This window comes from Perca flavescens, chromosome 23 (assembly GCF_004354835.1).
Source record: "Perca flavescens isolate YP-PL-M2 chromosome 23, PFLA_1.0, whole genome shotgun sequence".
In the NCBI taxonomy this organism is placed as follows: domain Eukaryota; kingdom Metazoa; phylum Chordata; class Actinopteri; order Perciformes; family Percidae; genus Perca; species Perca flavescens.
The window spans coordinates 18039511-18063459 of record NC_041353.1 but is presented as its reverse complement, the minus strand read 5'-3'; the positions used below and the strand labels follow the sequence as shown (position 1 = coordinate 18063459).

General features: G+C 41.6%; 1 protein-coding gene across 12 annotated transcripts in view; it reads left to right on the top strand.

The window, feature by feature from the left end:
- The window catches only part of slc2a13a (solute carrier family 2 member 13a), a 78253-nt gene that overhangs the window by 38371 nt on the left and 15933 nt on the right, over positions 1-23949 (top strand). For all 12 annotated transcript variants that reach the window (XM_028571311.1, XM_028571322.1, XM_028571319.1 and 9 more), the window contains one exon: positions 4019-4127. In XM_028571311.1, coding sequence (XP_028427112.1) covers positions 4019-4127 — 109 coding nt within the window. The remainder of the gene's footprint in view (positions 1-4018; positions 4128-23949) is intronic.

Here is a 23949-nt window from a genome sequence, read left to right as displayed (position 1 = left end):
TAGCGATGGCGGAGAGATGATCACGGAGCTCGCATGGGTAGATTGACATGAGAAAACAGAGTCATGGCTTTGTACTGAGCTGTGTCTGTTTTTGCTGACTTACATCTAGGTTTTGTGTGTTTTACTATCACGGGCTCATCTCTTACAAGAGCTGGTATTTATATTTTTGTACTATTTGTGCGTCTAGCCTTGATCTACACCTGGATGCATCGCGCTTAAAGTTTTAAGGTAATAAGGCAGTATAGCCTGACTGAAATGAGGCAGTTAAAAAGGTTCAATGTGGAGTACTGACATGCAATTACCGCAGTGCCGTGAGGCTTAATCACTGTGCTTGTGGCTTGCTGGTAGCTCGCTGACTTGTTTTTCATTGCGATCTTTCTTCTTCAATATCTCATCAAATTACAGCTGGGTGGTGTTCAGTTGAGGAAATGAAGCTGTGTGTTTTTGTAAGCTTGTGTGTGTGTGTGCATGTGCATGTGTGCATGTATGTGAGACTGTGCCTCTGAGCCTATACAAGTGAGTACCAATGTGTCTATTTGCACTGTATTTTTTGTAGAAAAATGTAAATATGTGCTGTACTATTAACCCCAAAGACAGCAAGAGGGAATAAGATATTGTGTCTGTGTGACTGATTGCATCTGAATGTGTTTATGTGCGTTTACATGCTTGTGTGTGTTGGCCGAGTTGTTAAGATATTCTTCAGGCAGCCATCAGGTCTCCACTCTCTTGCCCATGAATCCTGATTTCCCTGTTGGCTAATCAGATAACGCTCCTCCACTCTGGTCTCCGGGGATCACCCAATCACACTGCACCACGTTAGTGCCGTGCAAATGGCTCAGCCCATGAACGCATCAATTCCTCTTCACTGTCTTGCAATTAGAGCTCTGCTTCACATTAAACCTAGAAAGCTGAAACAAACATACGGTAGCTTACTGACAAAACCCCCCCAAAGTACTTATCATTTTAAAAAAACAAGCTTAGAATTCATTTGTATTTCTTAACAATATGATGCTACACTTCCCATAATGCACTTGGAAAGTGTCTTTTATTACACGGCAAATGCTTGATAAATGCCCATATCTTTCAAACTTATATCTTTCATAACACAGAATTTCTGTTGAAAAGTTGAAGCCTCAATCCCAATCCAAGATAACCCTGATGACATCACTATGACCTCATTCAGAAAACAGACATAATACAACTATTTTCCCAGGTTGAGTAATGCTCCTCACAACGAGTAAACTGAACTTCATATGTAAATTCGTGGCATGCCCCTCTAAAGCCCCTGTTTTGACATTGTTACCCACAAGCTAACTTAGTTATCTATAAATAAAGAACAGAGCTCATATAACTGTATTAAGTTCTGATGAGGGGTCCCATTATTAAATCTTATATATATACCTATTCAATCTTATATTGCTTCCTATCTTTAACTTTATCACCCCTAAACTAGAGCCATTATTGTTTCACTATAGCTACAACTACACAACATTGTGGAGTGGGTGGATGGTAACATACAGTACAGGCCGTTCATAGTAAAAATAGTATTATTGAGGATTCTATTCTATTTTTATCGCTCTGTGACCAAACACTTATTACATTATAATTGCAGAAAATAAGCATGTCCCTGGTTGGAAGTTCTACAATTCAACTGTAAACTGTTATACAGTATGATCCAAATATTTTGTATGAATTTGAAATGGAGTAGCTTTAGATAAAAAATAAAAATAAAAATGGAAAGCCAAAAAACATAGCTAACAAAATGTTACAGTGTTGTATATTTTTGTTGTTGCTTAGAACCACATGTGTTTTTGTTTTCCTATAGTGACACTATAATAAGCCTAAATCCCTTCAAAGCCCTTTCATTTTTTTGTAGGATTAACTTCCTGTTTTATAATCCATGCTAATTTTGAGATACTTTGTGGTCAGACCAGTCAGTAAAAAAACTCTCCATTTGGAACAGATGATAGAAATGCATATAAAGCGGCTTGAATGATGTAGTTGTTAGGAACGTCAGAGTTGTTATCAGTGTGAGAGTCGTCCTTAGTAATTTAGACACAGTAGTAAATGGATATATACAGACAAAGCTGAGTTTATGTTGCTGATAAGGCTAAAGCACAAAACCTTATGGCCCTATAAATGAGTGATGTATTTTCATATTTCTAGTTGAATAACATAAGGGTTAAGAAAATATGCAGAGCCTGTTTATGTGGGGCACATTTTATTAAAGGAAAAGGTGATGAATTGCGACTAAAGTTATGTATTTGACTGCTTCAGTGTGTGATGAATATTGCCTCTCGTCTCTTTGAAAGGACGAGAAGGTGCGGACCAATCATTAAAAGTTAAAAAGCCTCTTTCAGCGTTTGAGAATTAAAAAAGAATCAAAGATGCTAATGTTCCTTCTCCCTCTGAGAAGTCAGCCATTAAAATACTTGACTCTGTCTGTGTGTTACAGAATCTGTCAAACTGCTAAAAGAGATGTTCACTGGTCCAGAGTCCTCCCACACACAGCTGCTCCCAAATAATCAGCCTGTGTGTGTGTCTCTGTAGTTTAATATGTGCAGGCTCATGCATCGTTGTTTATGATGTTTAAATGTGCTTGTGTTTGCACTGTCACTTTTGTATCCTGGCACACAGATGTACCTGTGTGTTTCTTTCCTGTGTGTGTTGAGGCTTGTTTGTCTGATCTCTTGGCACCGTGTGTGTCTCCCTCTTTATCCGACAGCTTCATGCCTGTCCAGCCACTCTCTCATCCTATTAAGACTTCTCCTCCCAGAGGAGCTGCTTGCCTGTGTGTGTTGGAGATCACAGTCTGGGCTCTGTTGCTGAGCCAAGTGGTATTCTGCGAGGCCAAAGCTTGGCGTCAAATATTTGTTTCATCCCAAACTGAGATATCCACCATCTGAAAATGACGGGGGGAAAAAAGGCAGCTACTGTGCTATGCTGATCCTCAAGAGAACCATTTCTTTTTAGACTTTTTCTAGCACCTCCATAGGGAGGTCAGAGGTCAAAGTAACACAGCAGCATCCCTGGAGCTAACAAAGCCTTGGAACTGGGCAGATGGTTGCTGTCACACGGGCTTGAAACTAGATCTATCAATTTGAGGACAGTATGACTCATTATGTCAATCTATTATGAATATGGGAATTTAGCAGCTGACAAAAGTGACAAAATTAGCGATTTATCTGTGTGTATTTAGAAAGGGCGCCTGAGTGGCTCACCTGGTACAGCGCTCGCCCATATGTAGAGGCTCACTCCTCGACGCAGCGGCCGCGGGTTCCACTCCGACCTGCGTCCCCTTTGCTGCATGTCATTTCCCCCTCTCTCTCCCCTTTCATGTCTTCAGCTGTACTATGAAAATAAAGGCCTAAAATGCCCCAAAAAAATAATCTTTGAAAGAGGAGTTCAACATTTTGGGAAATATGCCTATTTACTGTCTTGACAAAAGTAAGGTATGAAGATCAATAGCACTCTCATGTCTGTACGCTAAATATTAAGATACTGCCAGCAGAGGGTTAGCTTAGCTTAGCATAAACACTTAAAACGGGTAGACAGCCAGCCTGGCTCTTTCAGAAGCCAGCACTTTGAAAGCTCACTAATTAACACATCATATCTTAGTTGTTTAATCTGTACAAAAAGCTAAGTGTTAAAGTGATAAATTGTGGTTTTATGGTTATGTGCTGGAATACTTCTTGGCCAAGCGCAGTGACTTCCTGGAGTCTTGTGCTAAGCTAAACAGCTGATGTCAAGTCCAACATCTTTTAATGCAGAAGCAGGTTAAATCATAAAAGAAGTTTCAAAGTCATAATTGGCAAATGTACTATAAAGATAATACTTCTATAATAAAGCCTGTTGGCTTTGTTGCACACAAATTCTTGTTACCATCAGGGGTCTTGTTCTTCTTATGGTAGGTGGCTGATTTTTGGAATGAACCTCAATTAATGCCTCTGTATTTTTTGCAGTGAAGTCATGCTGAGTTTGAAATTAATTTCTGCTGTGCCTTTGTTTGTGTCTCCAGATGGCCCTGTGATCTGGCGAATGCTGACCTACCCCCCCACTCGGCGAGCCCTCCTGGTTGGCTGTGGTCTTCAGATGTTCCAGCAACTTTCAGGAATCAACACGGTCATGTGAGTGAAACCACGATCATTTTACCTCAGTTGTCCAGTACAGGTCCCAATTACTGACAATAGACCTTTTAAAACTGTATTGAGTCTGCAATGGTCAACACACTATAGGGCATAATGGGACAGTTACTAGCAGTGGTTGTGGAGTATGCAGCTAGTTAGAACTCAAATCTCCATCAATTCTAACCATGCTTATCTTAGTATCCCCAGCTGCATTATTATGCCTACCTTTGCTCCATAGACGTATCTTGGAAAACAAAAGTGATATACAGTAGGAGGTTTGTCTTGTCTAGGTCCCATATTATGCTCATTTTCAAGTTCATATTTGTATTTTGGGTTTATACTAGAACATGTGTACATGCTTTAATGTTAGAAAAACTTTTAAAAAAGTTAAAAAATGTTTCATACTGTCTGTCTGAATATACCTGTATTCACCTTCTGTCTGAAATGCTCCGTTTTAGAGCTTGTCTCTTTAAGCCCCGAAAAAGCCTAGTCTGCTCTGATTGGTCAGCGTTTCCTGGTCTTCTGCATCTGCATCAGGGTCTACGCACCATCACTGCAGCCGGGAAATGACTGTAACAGCACTTTAGTGGCACTTTCATCTATAGTATATTTGTGACATCACAAACATAGGGAAGCTGATGACTCGTTTAAAGGCACATTTCTCTGTGGATTGAGTTTTTTTTTTTTTTTTTTTTACTTACACAGTATTTATATACCACCTCAACCTGCTTTACAATAAAAAAGACATGACAATCTTAGTTTTTACAATATGGGACCTTTAAGTTAAAAAAAACATCAACTATAATGTGGCCAGAGATAGGTTTCTGACAGTCTACTAAGTAAGCACTAGTCTAAGCACACAGCACGTACTCCCTTTTGAAGTAAAGCTTTGAAGATAACTGTTCGGTGCTATGCATGTGGAGCAATTAACCGTTTTTGTACCCAGACAGATACATAATCAGTCCAAAGGTCAGTGCAGTTGGAGGGAGTTATTAATTGATGTCACATTCACAGCAAGCATGTCTGAAGAAGTCTTGCATTTCTGTTTTAGTTCATTTCTTTGCTATGTGAGGGGGAAAGAGACCAAATAAAGTGTTCCAGAGTGAGAATTTAGCTGCACCAAGGACAGTAAACTATAGTAAACTAAATACTGGTGTTATAGGTAAAAGGAGACAGAAGTAGGCTGACACCAGAGTCTATCAGATTATATTCGGTTGTCTACAGAAAGCCTACTGTACCATATGAAAGTAAACAGAGGATGAAACTGCAGTCTGTGCTGAAGATCATATTCAGTTATTTAATCTCATTGCAGAAATCCAGTGAATGGAAATTGTTGCCCAAATTGCTAAAGTGGAAGGAGGGCAGTACTAGTGAATCGTTTTGCTTACAAATCCAGTTTTTTCCCCACTATAATTCACAGTGACAGTCAAGGTCAGGCCATGTTAAGACAGACAACAGCACCGTCTGTAAAAAGGCTGTCCGCTCACTCCTTTTTTAAAGGAGACCAGCACAAAAATGTTTTAATATTTATTTAACATCACGAAAAAAAATGTGTGTGGTCCACTAGAGGCTGTGAATGATTTTCATAGTCCTGTCCTGTCACTAGATCATATTACCGTTGAAAAGGAAAGTTCAAATGTGTTTTTAGATCATTGGCCCTCAGGGTTAACCAAAACCAGGATGATACATGACACTGAATCTGTGTGTCAACAGCCTTCCCTTTCAACAAGAAAGATCTAGACAGATGTATTTTGTTTAGCAGCACAGTATTAAATCATAAAACATTTATTTTGTCTTTCATAACGCATGATACACCGGGGACCAAAAGCCTCATTGCATGCTACTACTGCCCACTTGCCTGTCAGAGGACGAACCACCTTTCCTCTTTTATTCTTTTTATCTTTCCATCTGAGGAGACTGTGTCATCTGCCTCTGTCTCACCTCCCCTTTGAGATTACTTTGATGACTATATTACAAGCTCTGTAAAAAATCTGTGGATATGTGCTGTTGCTAAGCAACCGTCCAGGGGGGGGAGAGCAATAGGATAAGTGCATGTTTGTGTGTCTGCATTCATGTGTGATCCGATGCATGGAATGTGACACTATGGACTTTGGGGTCTGCGCACGTGCACCTGAGTGAAGTGTGCTCACATGTGTGTGCATGGCTGTGACTAACGGTATGGATGTTTGCACATGTGTGCTCGTATCGTATTTGAAATTCAGCTGTGGTTAGCAGAGGTGACACACTGGATATGTCAGAAACCTCTTGAAATACTCGTCTCTCTCACTGAATGTCTGCCACTCTTACTATATATGTATCTGCCTCTCCTGTTGCCGACAGTATGAAGAGCAGAGGGGACAAACTAAATCTGTCCCAGCTCTGTCCATATCTGCCTGTCTGTCTCGCTGACTTGTGTGTCTGTCAGTGTTCCAGTCTTTCGGAAAGGTTCCGCCTGCTAGTTTATCTGTGTCAGCAGTGACCCATTTACACGCCGCGTTCACACGTCTTTGATCAAGATGGTGTCTAGATTGTTACTGTATGTTTACAATGGCCATTAAAATGTGTCTCCGGTCTACAAATTGAAATCTGACTGCCCTTTCATTTTCCAAAAATCACTCACTGCGGCTTCCGTTGGTGATATTTACATCTTCATCCTCCCGCCAATCAATTTTTGACAATGTCTCAGTTTGAGTTGTTTGTTTTGCACCATGTTCTGGTTGTAGAAGTGTTATTTAGCTCAAGTGTGCTAGAGATGTATTAGCATAACAGTTTATTGTCAAAGAGACTGCACACCGATACAGGTGTCTACAGTTATTTGGGCTATTTAGATCTCCGGTCAGACTGAACCGCAGCAGATTTGCTGGTAATTACATGAGGTAACCAAATTCCATGTAACATACTGTATAATAGGGGCGTGAATTTTCACTGGTCTCACGATTCAATTCGATTACGATTATCCTGTCAACGATTCAATACGATTCGATATTCCGATGCATCACAATGCGCCACCTCCTCAAATTTATTATATATTGCTACACATGGTTTTCATCAACAAATTCAAGCAGTCAGGTATATATATAAACTCCACTTTTTATTGCATCTGCTCTTAAAAAAAGACACTTCCTGAACATAGCGCAGTCTGAACACAGCAGACAACAGACAGAAGCAACAAAAAGCAGCGAGCGGAAAATCAACAAGTAGGCAATAATCGATTATGGTCTTTCACTATATCGATGCAGAATCGTACAGGTCCGCATCGCAATGCATCGATGCAATGATTAATTTCATCACCCCTAACATAAGTAGTATACTTAGAAATATGATAAAAAACAATGATTCATGTAGAGGTTGCAGGTGCAACACAATTAACAGGAAAGGGAGGTAAATGAACACAGTGCTGATGCAGCGTTCCTGTCATATCAGAGTTATTGTAATTATACTGTAAGTTGCCGACTTGTAAAAAGTTTTTACATCAACTTCTAAAACAGATCTTTCTGAAAGGTCCAACATATAAGGAATTTGACACAGAAGGGCAAGACGTACAAAAATGTAGACATAGCCTGAAAAACAAAAGACAGCAATCACAGCAACAGACAAAAAATGCAAATGCAAATCCGCAAAAACCTTTATATAAAATAAAAACACAAATTATAACGACTTAATACAAAAGAAATGACCTTTCACTTTGGTCTGATCCCTTCTCATAAGATATATTTGGAGCATGTAACAAATCAAACAGTTTCAAAGACAAACCTCTCTCTGCTGCATAAAAAATACAAAACTACTCATAATTCCCCTCGTTTGCCAGTAAACCACCCCCATCATTTTGTTCAACAAAGTCCAAGAATGGTCCCCAAACCTGTTTGAAAGTATCTTGTCTATCCTTAACCATATATGTTATTCTTTCCATTGTTAGGCAAGAAGACATTTCCCTAAGCCAACGACCATACTAGGCCTATTCACACTTTTCCAAGCAAGAGAAATCAATCGTTTTACTTGCACGTCAATAAGCATTTTTACCTCTTGTGACGGCCCTGTGTAATCTGGCAGGGCCTCTCTGTGGGAGTGATGCCTCTCTGGTCTTACCCATCTTTGTTTCCATCTTTGTTTGAGTTGATTGCAGATCTGGTGCACCTGGGAGCTGGGAGCTGATAAAGCTCCACCTGGTCAGACTAGACTCCTCTCTCTTCACTACCATCCAGACCTCAACCATGGCCTGATCACCCCCCCTTCCACATCTTGTTTTGATTTATTTAACAAAAGAATAAACTAAATAGAACTTAACTATGATATGGTGATCAGGCCATGGTTTAGGTCTGGATGGTAGTGAAGAGAGAGGAGTCTAGTCTGACCAGGTGGAGCTTTATGTTGAATGTGACACACCCAAAGGAAAATACTCATCTACTGGCAAAGCTGAAAGGAGTCTTGCCTATGGAGGCAAGCAGCAAGGTCACAGCTGATGAAGGCATGACACAGATACAGGTGTGCAGGACAGGGGACTTTTAACTACAAACTAACAATCCCTTTAAAGTCTTGAAAATTGAAAGCAGGCTTGTCGGTTCTTGTCTGTGTTCAATCTGGTGTATTTTCTGCACGGTAATTTCTTCCATCCACATCTGCGCTCATCCTGCATGCTGCTTAGCTCTGTTTACTTTACCAGCCGGTCTGTTCACCACCTGCCTTTTTGTTCCCGTGTGAAGCAGCCAGGCTAGCCCTATTAGCCGGGGAGATATAAAGGAGGTCTTGGGAGCCAGTAAATCAGCTGGGCTTAGACACAAGCCCCGCTATCCCCGTCCCCAGCTGCTTTTCTTGATTAAACCACCGGGCTGGCTCATAGAAAGAAGGAAAAGGGCAGTCAGAGTGAGCTGGCAGACTGCCAAGAAATATTAATTGCAAACCATCTAGCAAGCGTATATTGTCTGTCACTCTGCTCTAACAGTCTTGAGAGAAGTTGGGAACTTGACAGGAGCGGATTGATGAAGTTTACAGATTTTTTTTTTTCTCTCTGTCAAATATGCTCACACAAATGGTACATTTGAGTTCATATAGACACATTGTCCCACTTGAAGTCCTCTCCTTGAAGTAGAAGTTCCAACAAAAAGTGAGTCCTTTGGTCGTCAGCAAGGGAATAAATTCAACTGAAGTTGGAATCGAACAGCCAGCTCAACCAATAAAACCTTGACAAACTAGCAAACCATTTGAAATAGCTGTCTTCAGGTCTGCCCTCTCAGATCTGACTCACTTGCTGCATCTGAGAAATGTTTGTATAATCCCAGTCTGTCAAATACACTTGGCGATAATTGATGGGACTCCTGATATATCACTGTGAGCTCACAGGAATATGTTCAACCCAACATGATTCAATCAAAACAGCAGTGAACGCAGACATCTCAGTGTGACTCACTGTCCTGTACTGAGCCATGGGTGTATTATGAGACTTGGATACAGTGTTCCAAGATGAGGCCCCGTTTGGTCCAGTAAACGTTGAACACCTGAGACTTCCAGATTCCAGCTTCAGTTTATGGCACATGTGGTGTTATGGTCAGGGCTGTCAACTTTACTGTATAAGTTGTAGGGCTTTGACTCCGAACTTAGTTATTAGAATATAATTCGAATATTAAAAAAAAAAAGATATTCGAACGAATATTAGGCAGCCCTTAATTTTCGAGCCTGTTATGGGCATTCTTTTTTGTAAATGTTGTTTTCAATTCAGATTCCGAGGCTTTTTCACGCATTTCAAAATGTAACTACACGGTGTCCGGCCGTGGCTTGCATTTCCCCGGACTCGTTTCCTGGTTCTCCTTCTCCATAAACAACATGAAATCAAGGAGAGGGAGGGTCAACTTTTCCTGCTCCAGATGTCTCACCGTGGTCAGAAAGAACAGGGGAGATGCTTTGTTCCTCTCACCATGACTCTAGAGTCGCTACTCACTCCGAAGCTACCGGTAAACACCGTCACCCTCTCACTCTAACACACACTCTCACACGCCCGCTCGACGCACACACCAGCGCACAAGTATAAACATCAGACCACTTACGTAGGTACGGTGAAAGCTCTGAACTTCCTGTCGAAAGCATACTGTTTGTGTTTATGTTTGTGTAAATAAATATTTGACTATATATTAATATTAATAAACAAAGGAGCTTTGAATATGATTTTTGGACAAAAGTCAAAGTCCTAATAAGTTGTGAGTTTCATATTCAGATATTCAGAGTGTTGCAAAAACTGTATCTAGTATATTATTGAAACAAACTGTAAAATGTAATAATATTATAGCCTAATTGATTGAACATTTATTTTTTTCTGAATTTGTCCTGGGGCAAAAGTTCAGCAGATATTTTATTATTTTTGCTCCCTCGTAGTCCCCACATGTTTTTAATTGGGTGGCTCAGGTGTACAGAAAGGGAGGTCTGACAGAGAGGCGGCAGACTGTCAGAAAGAGAAAATTGTGACAGATACAAGGGGTATGTGTCACAATTCCACCAAGGCAGTTCGTGGGCCGAAACAGTTCTGCGCGGCTCTCGGCCAGGAAAACTGGTTCCGCAGTGGCAGCAACACTTTGCTTGTTCGAGTTGGTAGGGAGAGGCTGAAAGTAGAGGAGCCAGACCACTTTCATTGGAGAGATGAGAGAATCCAGTGGTCGCTCATCACACAGTGTCCCTACTGTGATCCTTTTCCAACATAATTAACAGCTAAGTCACTCAAAGATGCCAGTCGGATGATCAGTGCTTGTTCAGCTGCATACTTACTTGCAAATTACACTTGGTGCAGGTCCACATCGCATACTTTCCTGGTGGCATACTTGCCTGGTGGCATTATGGTGTCTAATTACATGCATTTATGCAGACAAGTTCACCTGAATGTCATCCAAACTCTTGGTTCAGCAGTGATATTCCAGTAAAACACACAACCACTGCATCCAATTACAAGTAATTAGCAGACATATGGCTAAAATGACTCACTCAATCCATAACATAAGCTATTCACACAGCTAAAAGACATATTTAGCATCACAGAGATTAGTTTTGTTAGGGCTTGTTAGAGATTAGTTTTGTTAGTTTATCTGTGTTGCCAGATCTCGCGAAAGTTTGTTCCTGAGAAAGAAACAGGTCTCAAACAAAGTTAATTTTCTCCTAGTCTCGCATTGCCAGAACTTCTTCCACAGTGCTGCGGAAGAAGGTCTGGCTTGTCCACACGGCATTCCGGGATAGGAGAAAAACGCGCTCTGGTTTATTGGCGCCGGACGGAGCAATGTAGCAAAATAGCCTCGAGAAGGAACTTGTTTTGGTGGAACGTGTGTACATTCAAGTTATTTCAAATCATTCTGGGGGCGACATAATCCATGGAATAGTAAATTTCTCAAGAAATCCATAGAGCCACTCATGGCTATAAAAAGGTGTAATTGGTAGCTAGCTGACCACCTACCTAGTCTATGGTATGGTTGATTTATGATTTATTAATGATGAAAATCCTGCAGAAACAGTCATGTTTGCTAAGGGGCTTGTTGCCGTCAGCAAATCAAAGGCTTTTTTTATGACCATAGATCTGATCTGAACTGAACTCTGCAGAATATTATGACAGCTACATATGTGAGTACACATGGTCATACACCGAACACTAGACCTTTTTTTTTTTTTTTACAGCAGGTTGATTTGAACGTATGTCAGGCACACTCTTTCTGGACTCTCTCTCTCTTTCTGGTTGTTATATGAATGACCTCCCTACCCCTCACGCACACACACAAACTCTCACACACACAGTGAAGCCGGTGTGATGAGAGATGTATTTGTCAATAATACATCTCTCAGGAACCAAAGAGGTGTTGGGGGATGTCTCTGGTCCGCTTGTCTTTCTGCCCGCATGAATTGGTGTCCCTGAATGCCTCCCCGGCTGACTTTCTGCCAACAGATGAATACATGGATGCATTCTGCAATGGCGCTTCTTTCTTAACTATTTTTCTTCCTCTTTATCCACCTTTCCCTCTCTGTTGTTCAGTCATAAATGTGGAGAAATGTGGTACAGCAGTGGGTCAAATTAGATATCACCCCCTCCCCCTTAGCCACTGGATCATTTTGATCAAATTAGCCACATAATCTAGCATGTAAAGGTCACCATGGGCTGGCAGGGACTGCTGTGTGTTTGGATCCTGTCAGGGCGGGTCAGCGGACTGTGTTGCCAAAGCGGCGAGAGGAAATAGGGGAAAGAATGCAACGAGAGAGGAACTGAGCAGAAGAAGGAAGGAAAAAGGGACAGATAGGGTAGGACAGAGGAAAGAAGAACAGGGTGGAGGGAGAGATGACATTGATGGTAATGGGGTGGAGGAAGGTGTGGAGCGGGATCAATCCAGATGACAGGCAGAAGGAGGGTGAGATAGATTTATAAAGGAAGACCAATAAAGGGACAAAGAGTACAGATGGAGATAGTGTTTTTTTTGGTGCTCCTTTTGTACATTTTGTAACAAGCAGTTTGAAAAGGTTTGTGTATATACACTGAATATACGAACAAAAGGTGTACATATACACAGTATATTATGCATACACTCACACTGCTAACTTTCCCGAATTATTATTTCTGAGACATGTATTTCTGTCATGTTAGAGTAATAAACTATCAGGGTTTTTATTAGCTGCACTCAACTTATTGTTTGTTTTGTACTTGTGAGGTCAAGCTACTGTTTATGGCATGAAAATTGCATCAGTAGGGAAGACAAGGAAGTAATTGGAGAAAGACCAGGTGTGTCTTCCTTCGCCTAGACCTAGAAGAGTGACATCCGGCTGAATTTCCAGCAATCCCGGAAGTGGAACGTCGTGGATATAGACTATACTTCCCCTAGCTCTACAGGAAATGGTCAAAGTGTACTGGTCAAGATGGATCAGTTATTAATCAGGAAAGAACCCAAAGTGGAAAGAAAACTATTTTGTTTTCCACTCGCAGATCAGTCTGGCATCTTGAGATAGAGACAATTTGGAGCCATTCACCAAACGACGACCAATCAGCGTTGGTTTTGAGGCGTGTTTAGGTGTGACGCAACAAGAAGCGACTGTTAGTCTAAACAACATGGCAGCTTCCACGGATGAGATGAGCGTAGCTATCGCGCAAGTTTTATCCGAATTAGAAAGTATTCCTTCATTGAAAGAAACCGACGGTAAGAGTTTGATCTGATTGGTTGATTTGGCTCGTTTATCACCAACATAGGTGGTGATAGACAGATGGTTTATCCAATCCGCTAACCAGTATTTTTTGCCCCTTCCCAAAAGTTCTCTAACGGAAAGTTCCCAGATGGATATGCCGAGAAAATGCGAAGTAATCCATCTGGCGGAGTCAGGTTACAAATGTCAGCCACTGGGGGGTAATTCTTTGGGTAGTTAGCTTTGTTCCAAGCTAACATTCTCACATTATCAGGAGGCCGACTGGCATCTTGTTTTCCAACCCAGGTTTTCTGTGCATGTGCTTAGTTTATTTATATTTCTGCATTGTCCTGGGCTACTTTTAGCATGAGCTAATGCCTGGACGGTAGTATGTTAACATTGTATGCTACCCTGGAACAACAAGTAATGCCTGGAACCGTACACAGTCTGTTTGTGGGACACGTGGTATGTTATTAGTTTAATTCTATAATATAAAAAGGACAAAAAAAGCAAAGCAAAAATCCCCACAGATTTCTTGAGAAAGCAATTTATAATAATAATATATTATTAATATATTTAATTATAAATGCAGATATGTTATTCGGTAATATGTTAGGACAGGACATGATATAATGTGTGTTGTTGTCAGTAGGCAGTTAGGTGTTTTGTTGTTGACACAGGCCAGTTGGCCCTCGCAGATGGTCCCACAGTCAAATGTCATGTTAGAAATGTCACGAAACACCAGTTTTTACATGGTCCCTCTGCTGGCAAGACCTCAAGTTGCTGGCAGAGCCCACTCTGGTGTGTGTGTGTGTGTGTGTTTGTGTGTGTGCGTGTGTGTGTGTGCGTGTGCGTGTGTTTTGTGCGCATGTTGAGAGAAATGCCAAAATCTACAGAGTTGTTTTGTAATGTGTTCCTGTGTGTGTGTGTGTGTGTGTGTGTGTGTGTGTGTGTGTGTGTGTGTGTGTGTGTGTTTGTGTTTGTATGTTTTCAAGCGTTCATAAGCAGCTTAATCATGCCAACCTCCTCCACTGTCTCCAATGGAGTTGCAGTGAGATCCTCCTTAATGAGAAATATTTTAATTTGCCCTCTAATCAAATGCACACAGAAACACATTACCCCTCACTTCAGCACAAACATCTCATTTGCTTAATAGCAAGATGTCATTTGTGAAGCATGCTTATTCTGTGGATGGAGTGGCATTTAAAAATGTGTATAATACAGATAATAAAGCAAATGCAGCCAGTCTTGTATAATTCAGAAAGCCATGTATAACACAGAGAAATGATGGCACAACATCTGAAAGACTGATGCTCATTTTGAGTTATTTTAGATTCATCCACACAGGTGTTTTCACTTAGGTTGCCTGATTAGACCTCTTCTCAGTAGGCTCGTTCGGGATTAACTGATTGATCTGTTGCTGAGGTTGATAAACAACAGACTGTAGATGATCCGTAATCTGAACGGATTTAGTCTCTCTGACTTCTAAACGTAACTACCAGCCACACAACATGTGTTTTGTACAGAATAAGCCTTTAAATCAGACAAATAGCAGTTAAAATCCCTCCAGTTCAAAATCAACAAAAAGTTTATATAAAACGTCATCATGTTGAGTCGATTCTGAACCAATCAGCCGTTAGATCAGCTGAGAGGCAGGCGTTTCCCAGCGTGCCCTGGGTCCGCCTGGGTCTTGCAGTCGGTGAAAAGCAACTCAACTCTCAAACCTGCGGCTGCCTTGGATCTCGTGAGGTCATCGTTGCCCACGTGTGCATGACGTCAGAGCACGTCGGGATCAAGCCGGACACAAATGTAACCGGCACGCATTGGGCGGCGATCGCCGGTGATCGATTCTGGGCAGACATGGCTCCTCTCCAACGTGCCTAGCGCTATGGGTGTGTACACAGTGGGCTTGCTTGACATCTCCCTCAGTCTCGTCAGTTGTGTGTGCAGGGTAACTCACACCTTTATCATTTGGATTATAAGTATGCAGAGTCCGGTATCCTCACATAATAGGCCTTTTTCACAAAGACATTTAGTACAATGGCTGAATTTCATTCAGCTGCTTTGATTTCAGGGTCCTGGTATAAACCTTTTTCACGGCAGACATGTTGACATGTCATAGTAGGAAAAGCACAGGTGTATTCAAAACCATTAATGATGGCTGCATTCCACTTAGGAGAGGCCCTGGTATTGTGCATGCAGACTCACTGAAACAGCTTACTGGGACACTTGATGGAATTGAGCCATCGTTAAGGTTATCAATTTCAGCTGTGCTTTTCCTACTATGATAAGTCAAAAATGTCTGCTGTGAAAAAGGTCCATTGTGCATTCTGGCTCGTTCCGTGCGTTCTTAGACATCAGAAAAACATTTTTCCCAGTGAAAACGTCCCCATTAACGTCACTTCCTGTGGGAATCAAAGGTGGGAAACTCGGGCTAGATTTTGCTAACCGAGTTTCCCAGTTGGTGACGCGTTGTTGACAACTGACGTTTGATGTAGGCGACTTTGGTTCACTGAAAATATTTCAATGACAATAAACTGTTTATTGTGGACAAATGCTTCTGCCAAGAAACATACACAGACATACAGTGAGGAAAATAAGTATTTGAACACCCTGCTATTTTGCAAGTTCTCCCACTTGGAAATCATGGAGGGGCCTGAAATTGTCATCGTAGGTGCATGTCCACTGTGAGAGACATAATCTTAAAAAAAAAAAAAATCCAGAAATCACAATATATGATTTTTTAACTATTTATTTGTATGATACAGCTGCAAATAAGTATTTGAACACCTGTCTATCAGCTAGAATTCTGACCCTCAAAGACCTGTTAGTCTGCCTTTAAAATGTCCACCTCCACTCCATTTATTATCCTAAATTAGATGCACCTGTTTGAGGTTGTTAGCTGCATAAAGACACCTGTCCACCCCATACAATCAGTAAGAATCCAACTACTAACATGGCCAAGACCAAAGAGCTGTCCAAAGACACTAGAGACAAAATTGTACACCTCCACAAGGCTGGAAAGGGCTATGGGGAAATTGCCAAGCAGCTTGGTGAAAAAAGGTCCACTGTTGGAGCAATCATTAGAAAATGGAAGAAGCTAAACATGACTGTCAATCTCCCTCGGACTGGGGCTCCATGCAAGATCTCACCTCGTGGGGTCTCAATGATCCTAAGAAAGGTGAGAAATCAGCCCAGAACTACACGGGAGGAGCTGGTCAATGACCTGAAAAGAGCTGGGACCACCGTTTCCAAGGTTATTGTTGGTAATACACTAAGCCGTCATGGTTTGAAATCATGCATGGCACGGAAGGTTCCCCTGCTTAAACCAGCACAGGTCAAGGCCCGTCTTAAGTTTGCCAATGACCATTTGGATGATCCAGAGGAGTCATGGGAGAAAGTCATGTGGTCAGATGAGACCAAAATAGAACTTTTTGGTCATAATTCCACTAACCGTGTTTGGAGGAAGAAGAATGATGAGTACCATCCCAAGAACACCATCCCTACTGTGAAGCATGGGGGTGGTAGCATCATGCTTTGGGGGTGTTTCTCTGCACATGGGACAGGGCGACTGCACTGTATTAAGGAGAGGATGACCGGGGCCATGTATTGCGAGATTTTGGGGAACAACCTCCTTCCTTCAGTTAGAGCATTGAAGATGGGACGAGGCTGGGTCTTCCAACATGACAATGACCCGAAGCACACAGCCAGGATAACCAAGGAGTGGCTCTGTAAGAAGCATATCAAGGTTCTGGCGTGGCCTAGCCAGTCTCCAGACCTAAACCCAATAGAGAATCTTTGGAAGGAGCTCAAACTCCGTGTTTCTCAGCAACAGCCCAGAAACCTGACTGATCTAGAGAAGATCTGTATGGAGGAGTGGGCCAAAATCCCTCCTGCAGTGTGTGCAAACCTGGTGAAAAACTACAGGAAACGTTTGACCTCTGTACTTGCAAACAAAGGCTACTGTACCAAATATTAACATTGATTTTCTCAGGTGTTCAAATACTTATTTGCAGCTGTATCATACAAATAAATAGTTAAAAAATCATACATTGTGATTTCTGGATTTGTTTTTTTAGATTATGTCTCTCACAGTGGACATGCACCTACGATGACAAGTTCAGACCCCTCCATGATTTCTAAGTGGGAGAACTTGCAAAATAGCAGGGTGTTCAAATACTTATTTTCCTCACTGTAACATGTTTCAAATTATTCATAAATATGCTTATGTGTATATATATTTAAGAAAAAAAAACACCTTATCCGTGTCCTTTCCCGTCCGTTGTCCTGCAGATAACACAAACAATCACCTGGCGATGTGCTGTTTGGATGCTCGCATAAGAAAAACAGCAGCAAATCTTTTGTTATTGTGGCATCCATGTTTTCACACACCTGATGCTCTAGGCTACGCCCAACAGTTGGTGGCAGTCAGAGGTGTCAAAAGTATTCACATTCATTACTCAAGTAGAAGTACAGATACTAGGGTTACTCAAGTAAAAGTGTAAAAGTGCTGGTTTAAAAACTACTACTTATATTATAAAAGTAAAAGTAATGTAAGGGGGAAAAAATGCCATTAAGGACAAAAGCTTAGCCCGCCCCACAGGAGCCTAATAGTGCACTACCCCACCTCCACAAACAACATTTTTCTAAAGGCCATAATCACTATAATAATGTTATATTAAAATCATACCTGCAAACTCAAAGAAAAAGGTGACAAATCTCTTCTGTGTTTTTCAGACAATGGCAGCTACAGTCTGGTGTTACAATCCTCTCCAGTGAAATACAGACACACTTTTACACCGTTTAGCTGTCAACATTTTAACCGTGTTTACTAGCTAACGGTAGGCTAATGTTAACTGCTGCCAACTGTAGTGTTAACGTTTATATACTGTCTATGAGTGTTAAGTAGCGTCTCGTGCGGCGACGTTTCAGTTCTCTCTATCATCCGTTTTCGGAGCATCAGAGAGAAGCGCAGTCATTTAAGTGGCACCTAATAAGGCACCAAAATCCGAGTTGCTATTTGGCTAGATAACGGTCATTAAGGCACCGGTGCCGTATTAGCACCGGGTCTGTGCAGGTGTGATGGATCGCGTACAAACCAGGGTGTTGGAATGGTATATGTTTATACTTCTCATTCAACCACAATCAAATTCACTCTCTCTGGATGGCACGATTTATCTGGATAGGTTAGAACTGAAATAGGAGTAACGAGGCTATTTTTAAAATGTAAGGAGTAGAAAGTACAGATAATTGCGTGAAAATGTAAGGAGTAGAAGTAAAAAGTCTGCTGTAAAATTAATTACTCCAGTAAAGTATAGATACCCAAAATCTCTACTTAAGTAAGGTAACGAAGTATTTGTACTTTGTTACTTGACACCTCTGGTGGCAGTTATGCAACAAGTTGTTATGCCAAACGCCAATATAACAGAAGAAGAAGAAGAAGAACACGCATCCCGACCACGTGAACGCCGGCAGTCGGAAAAACAGCGTAATCACGGGGGCGGTCCCTGTTATTCCCAGGTGGCATGAACGCGCCAACTGTCACTCTCACTGGGCAACACACACACACACACACACACACACACACACACACACACACACACACACACACACACACACACACACACACACACACACACACATGTATTACTATCTTTGTGGGGACTTGTCATTGACATAATGCATTCCCTAGCCCCTTACCCTAACCTTAACCATCACAACTAAATGCCTAACCTTAACCCTTACCCTCACCCTAACCATAACCTAATTCTAACCCTAATCCTAAAACCAAGTCTTAACCCTCAAACAGCCCTTTAAACTCGTGGGGACCAGCATTTTGGTCCCCACGAGGCTGTGCAGACCCCACAAGTATACTGTAGTCCCCGGTTTTTGGACCCCATGAATATAGTAAAACGGGTACACACACACACACACACACACACACACACACACACACACACACTAATAGAACAGAGCCATCGTTAGTGTTATTAGTAACACCTGTGCTTTTCTTACTATAGCAAGTCTGTGTGCAGTGAGAAAGGCCTTTTGCCAGCATTGCTCTTCCTAACTTCAGCCTGAGCAGAGGAGCAATCAGTGACTATATTGAAAACACCTGTGTCTGTGTGCAGGGCCTTTAGATAGTTTTACCTTTTAGATAGTAGAGATGGAAAAAGGCAGTGCAGGCAGGTACAATTAGCAGTTTTACAAGAAATGAAATTATATTTATTCTCTCTAAACCTTGACAGAATGGGTTTTGAAATACATAAAAAAAAATATATATATATATATATATTTTTTTTTTTTATAAAACTGCACTTAAATAGTATAAGTAGTTTACTTATGATTTGGACCAATCAAAACCACCTGTCTCTTGTGATCACTACCATGCTTAAAACGTCAGCAACTGCTGGTGGTTGTATGTATTTCCTTTATTCAAAGAATTTCTGGTAACACTTAATGGTATGCAGTAAGGAATGAACCAGAACTTCATTTGCACGTCTTTGCAGGGCTAACTAGCAAACTACTGTAGCTGGGGAACTAACAGTTTACACACTAGCCGGGCCCTTATTTTCTTACTTTTTGCAACCCTGACATTTTATTTTATTTAAAGTAGTAAATGCTGCTGCTTAGTTTTTGCCTCGTGTTTGTTGGTGATATATATGTGTTTGTTTTACCACTTCTTGGGGGGTCCGCAAAGCTTCCATTCTGTGATGATGATAGACTGTTTGTGTGTAGTTCTGAATCACAACATCGCATCTGCAGTGTACCTATATGGGCTAAGCGTTTTTGTTCCAGAGCATAAATGTGATGCAGCTCTGTGTTCGTGTGCATTAATTTGAAAAAATAGGCCACTTCCCAGGAGGATCTCCATCTCTCTCTGTGTCTCTCGCTTTCTGTTTTTCCAGCCACATCTTTTCCTGTCTGTCCATTTGTTTTTGTTTTCACACCCGCATCCCTCCTTCTACTATTTATTCTTCCTCTCGCCTTTCCATCATTTTCTCACTTACTCCCTTCTTCTCTTCCCCCCCCACCTCCTGTTTCTCCGCTCTTACTCCTCGTCACTTTGTCTCTTACTCAGTGGGTCGGTCACTCACTCACACAAGTGTTTGCTTGTTCATTTGCACCCACTCACTCACTACTTGCCCACTTACACCACACACACTTACACTTGTTTGTTCAATCTCCTCTCCTCATCATAGTTGCCTTACAGTGGATCCCTTTCTCTAAATCCATACTATTAAGTTACATAATTAGATCAGCGCTCCGTCAATAAGTAGCACTCTGTTGGAGCGTTCTGTCTTAAAGACAAAGGAAACCTTCCTTTTAGCTCTCCTTCACACTCACACACATGCATAAGTCTGCCATCGCTCATCTTTAACTGCTCCAGCAGCACCATGACCTTCTCTGTATTTCTGGCAGCTTCCTTTTGTTTTCTCTGGAATGAAAAGAGAGGATTTGGTAGATTTTGAAGTACCATACCAGTGATTTTTGCACGTTCCAGAATTTCCCGAATCTCGTTGTTTCTCCAGTTAGATATTTTCATTGCCGTTTGCGTGTAAATCACCGTTTCTTCTTCTTTACCCTCGGATGTTTGCTTACTTCCAGTTTTGCAAGGCGCATTAATGGAAACATCATTCACACACCCATTCGCTCGCCCGTCAATGTCTTTGTACCAGGGAGCTGGTAGGGTAAACTCCGTTTGACGTCCGATCCAACCGATTTGGACGTTTGCATTCTCACATACAGCCGGGTGACGTCTTAATAATTTCAGGTTTGCAGTGCATGTGTGGAAGGGGCTAAAGACACACACTTTGTACACTCTTAACAGCCACCCTGACCTCTGAGAGCTTAGTCACATCAGCGTGTATGACAACAACATTTTGAACCAAAATCCCTTCATTTGAAATCAAGCGATCCTCGGATTCACTTGCAGAAGTGTAGAGATGAACTTCAGTGAACTTTGACATGCATATATTTACACCGCTGAGGAATTGCAAGTGATCTAGACAGTGCTGACCTTTGAAGGAACAGTGAGAAGAGGAAGAATCTATTATATTAGCCCATTAACATCCATTTCATGTCAGGGCATCCTTTTTTCTTTTTTTTTTTAACGAACACAATGGCCAAGAATATGTAAGTCTTACCTGTCCACACATACATATTACATTTCATGCGAATGTGCGTTTCCATCCACTACTGTTATGTAAATATTAGGAGTCGGGCGTATACTGCGGATAAAAACAGGTGGATGGAAATTAACTTGTAGACCATGAAAGTTCTACATAGTGTCTCATGGGCAGAAGTAAAAGGTTATCTGTGCTGCATCATACAATTTGATATAACAACATTGCAGAATGAGAAGTGATGACAATAGAGCTTTCCTCTTTTTTTTTTTTCTTCTCCATTTTGCCATGAACAAAACGAGCCACAACCTGCAAGTAGTTTCTATACCGACTCTTCAAAATACTTTGTATTGGTTTGCAGAAATGTAAATATTGTATGATTTGTAGCTAAAAAATGCACCCAGTGTGGTCCTTTTAAGCACATTGCGTACTCCCAAGAGTCAGCAGCCTCCGAGACGATTCAGTAATGTGTCAGCAAATGTCAACCATGAGTCAGTGACGTCCTCTCACCACCACCCATGTGAAATGGACTAAGAACAGCGGGAAGCGTTCGAATGCAAGAGGGGGATGAAGTCAAGCGAAAACATGTCTGTTATCTATTTAAATTAGCTGAATGAGAAACAGCAATCGGGCCTGTATTCATTTTGTTTCACTTGTCTGCTCTATCTCCAATGCCGATCCCTGTATTTCAGTTTTCAGTGGAAGCGTAACGCAGACAACTGACAGAAAGAAAGTCTGGTTTCAAGGATTTGATTTATTCCACTTTTTATCTGGTGCTAGGTGTAAATGACTACCCCGACAGGTTGGTGGCATGCGATACAAAAACGAAATACCTAAACCTTCCTGTGAAATGTGCATTTTCTCCTCCACCTGTCACTCTCTTCACCCATTTGCTCCCCACAGCTACCACTATCTCAGTCTCTCTTGCCTTCAGTTGTCTCTCTGTTCTCTCTTTCCCGCTGCATCTGCCTTTCTCCCTGGCTGACGTCTGTATTGTCACTCTTCCTTTAATGTGCTGAATGAGAGGTTTGGAATGGAAGCGTGACAGGAGTGTGGTTCCATGTTTCCATTTTCAGACCGGGGTCAGTGCCAGATCACACCCTCTTGTTTGCTTCGCACCGACGCGCCGCAGGGCATCTTATGTAAAAGACAGTGGGTGTGTTTGTGCATGTGGGTGTGTCTGTGTGTATTTGTGGGACAGAGAAAGATTGTGTGTGTGTGCGTGTGTTTGTGTCTGCGGGAAATAGAGTGTGAAACTCCCCTCAATCTCTCTGCTGTATGTGTTTTATCTGCACAGGGGGAGATGAGCACTCTGTGGAGGTCTAATCAAACTAAAATAATTACGATACAATCTGATAATTATGGATCATTACCAGGGCACTGTGGTTCTGATCTTTGAACATGTTTTTATTAGCTGTGTGTAATGAAGGCGGACTAGGATTAAAAGCTTATTCTTCTCACTGTAAATGGCTTGCAATAATAGCTGCTCTTATTGCGGGCTGTTTCACATGTAAAGTATAAAATGTGGAAGGTGAATAACCTATTTGCAGTTGTGTCTGAGGGAAATCTATGCTTTATGAGGGGGTCAAAGCACAAAGTGACCTGTGTTAGTCAATGGGAAATTGGTGGGGCCAGACACTTGGTGACCTAGTGACTACTCACAGGGCAAGTTTGTGACTGGCTAGCTAACTGTTAACTGGCTAGTCTTTGTTCTCTCTGCTGTTCTGTTGACGTCCCCGTGGTATTTTGTTCACCATTTTCAACCATTCCATTCCATAAAAGGTTGATTGAAGAGGGATAGTAAGCGCTTCCACCTATCGAGTTTGCCAACGGTCAATTAGCAAACCTGTTAGCCTATTATCTTAGCAAAACTAAAGGTCAGTCCACCTTAAGTGAGCCTGTGAGTTGTCGCTAACTTCAGGACATTTATTCAACGACAAACAGCCTTAACCGTACCCACACTGCACTGCTACGTGCACAGCTATAACGTTTATGCTAACTTCATACTCAACGTCACAGACTCTCGCTCTCTCTTTTCCTCTCTCTCGGCCGCACACTCGCTACGTTACGCACATAACCTACGCACTACGAACTAAGTTATTCCTTAAAGGAGTTTTCTGCTTAACACGTTAGTTTTAAAAACATGTTAAAGCTGCAGTGAAAAACAGAGCCAAGGAGGAAGTGCAAAAGTTAAGTTTTCTCTCAGATCACTTGAATTACAATATGCTGAAAGATTTGTATGGAATTGTCATCAAACACTGCCAAAAATAGAGCTTTATATGAATATATGTTTAGAAAGAATTGCCTCGATGCTTAGGCCTGGGGAAAGGTTATTGCTGCAACACAGCTGATAAGTTACGACAGCTTCCTTTTATTTTGGACTCTCCATCCCCTCACTGGTCAGCACTGTCGAAGCTGCTTGCTATTGGTCAAGGGCACCAAATTTGCAGAGCATTTGCATAGATTAATTTCACCTCTTCGGGCAGATCTTCTGATCGACTTTGATTCTGTCGATTTTTCTTCCAACCAAACACGACATCCACTGAACGCACTACCACTAATTAACA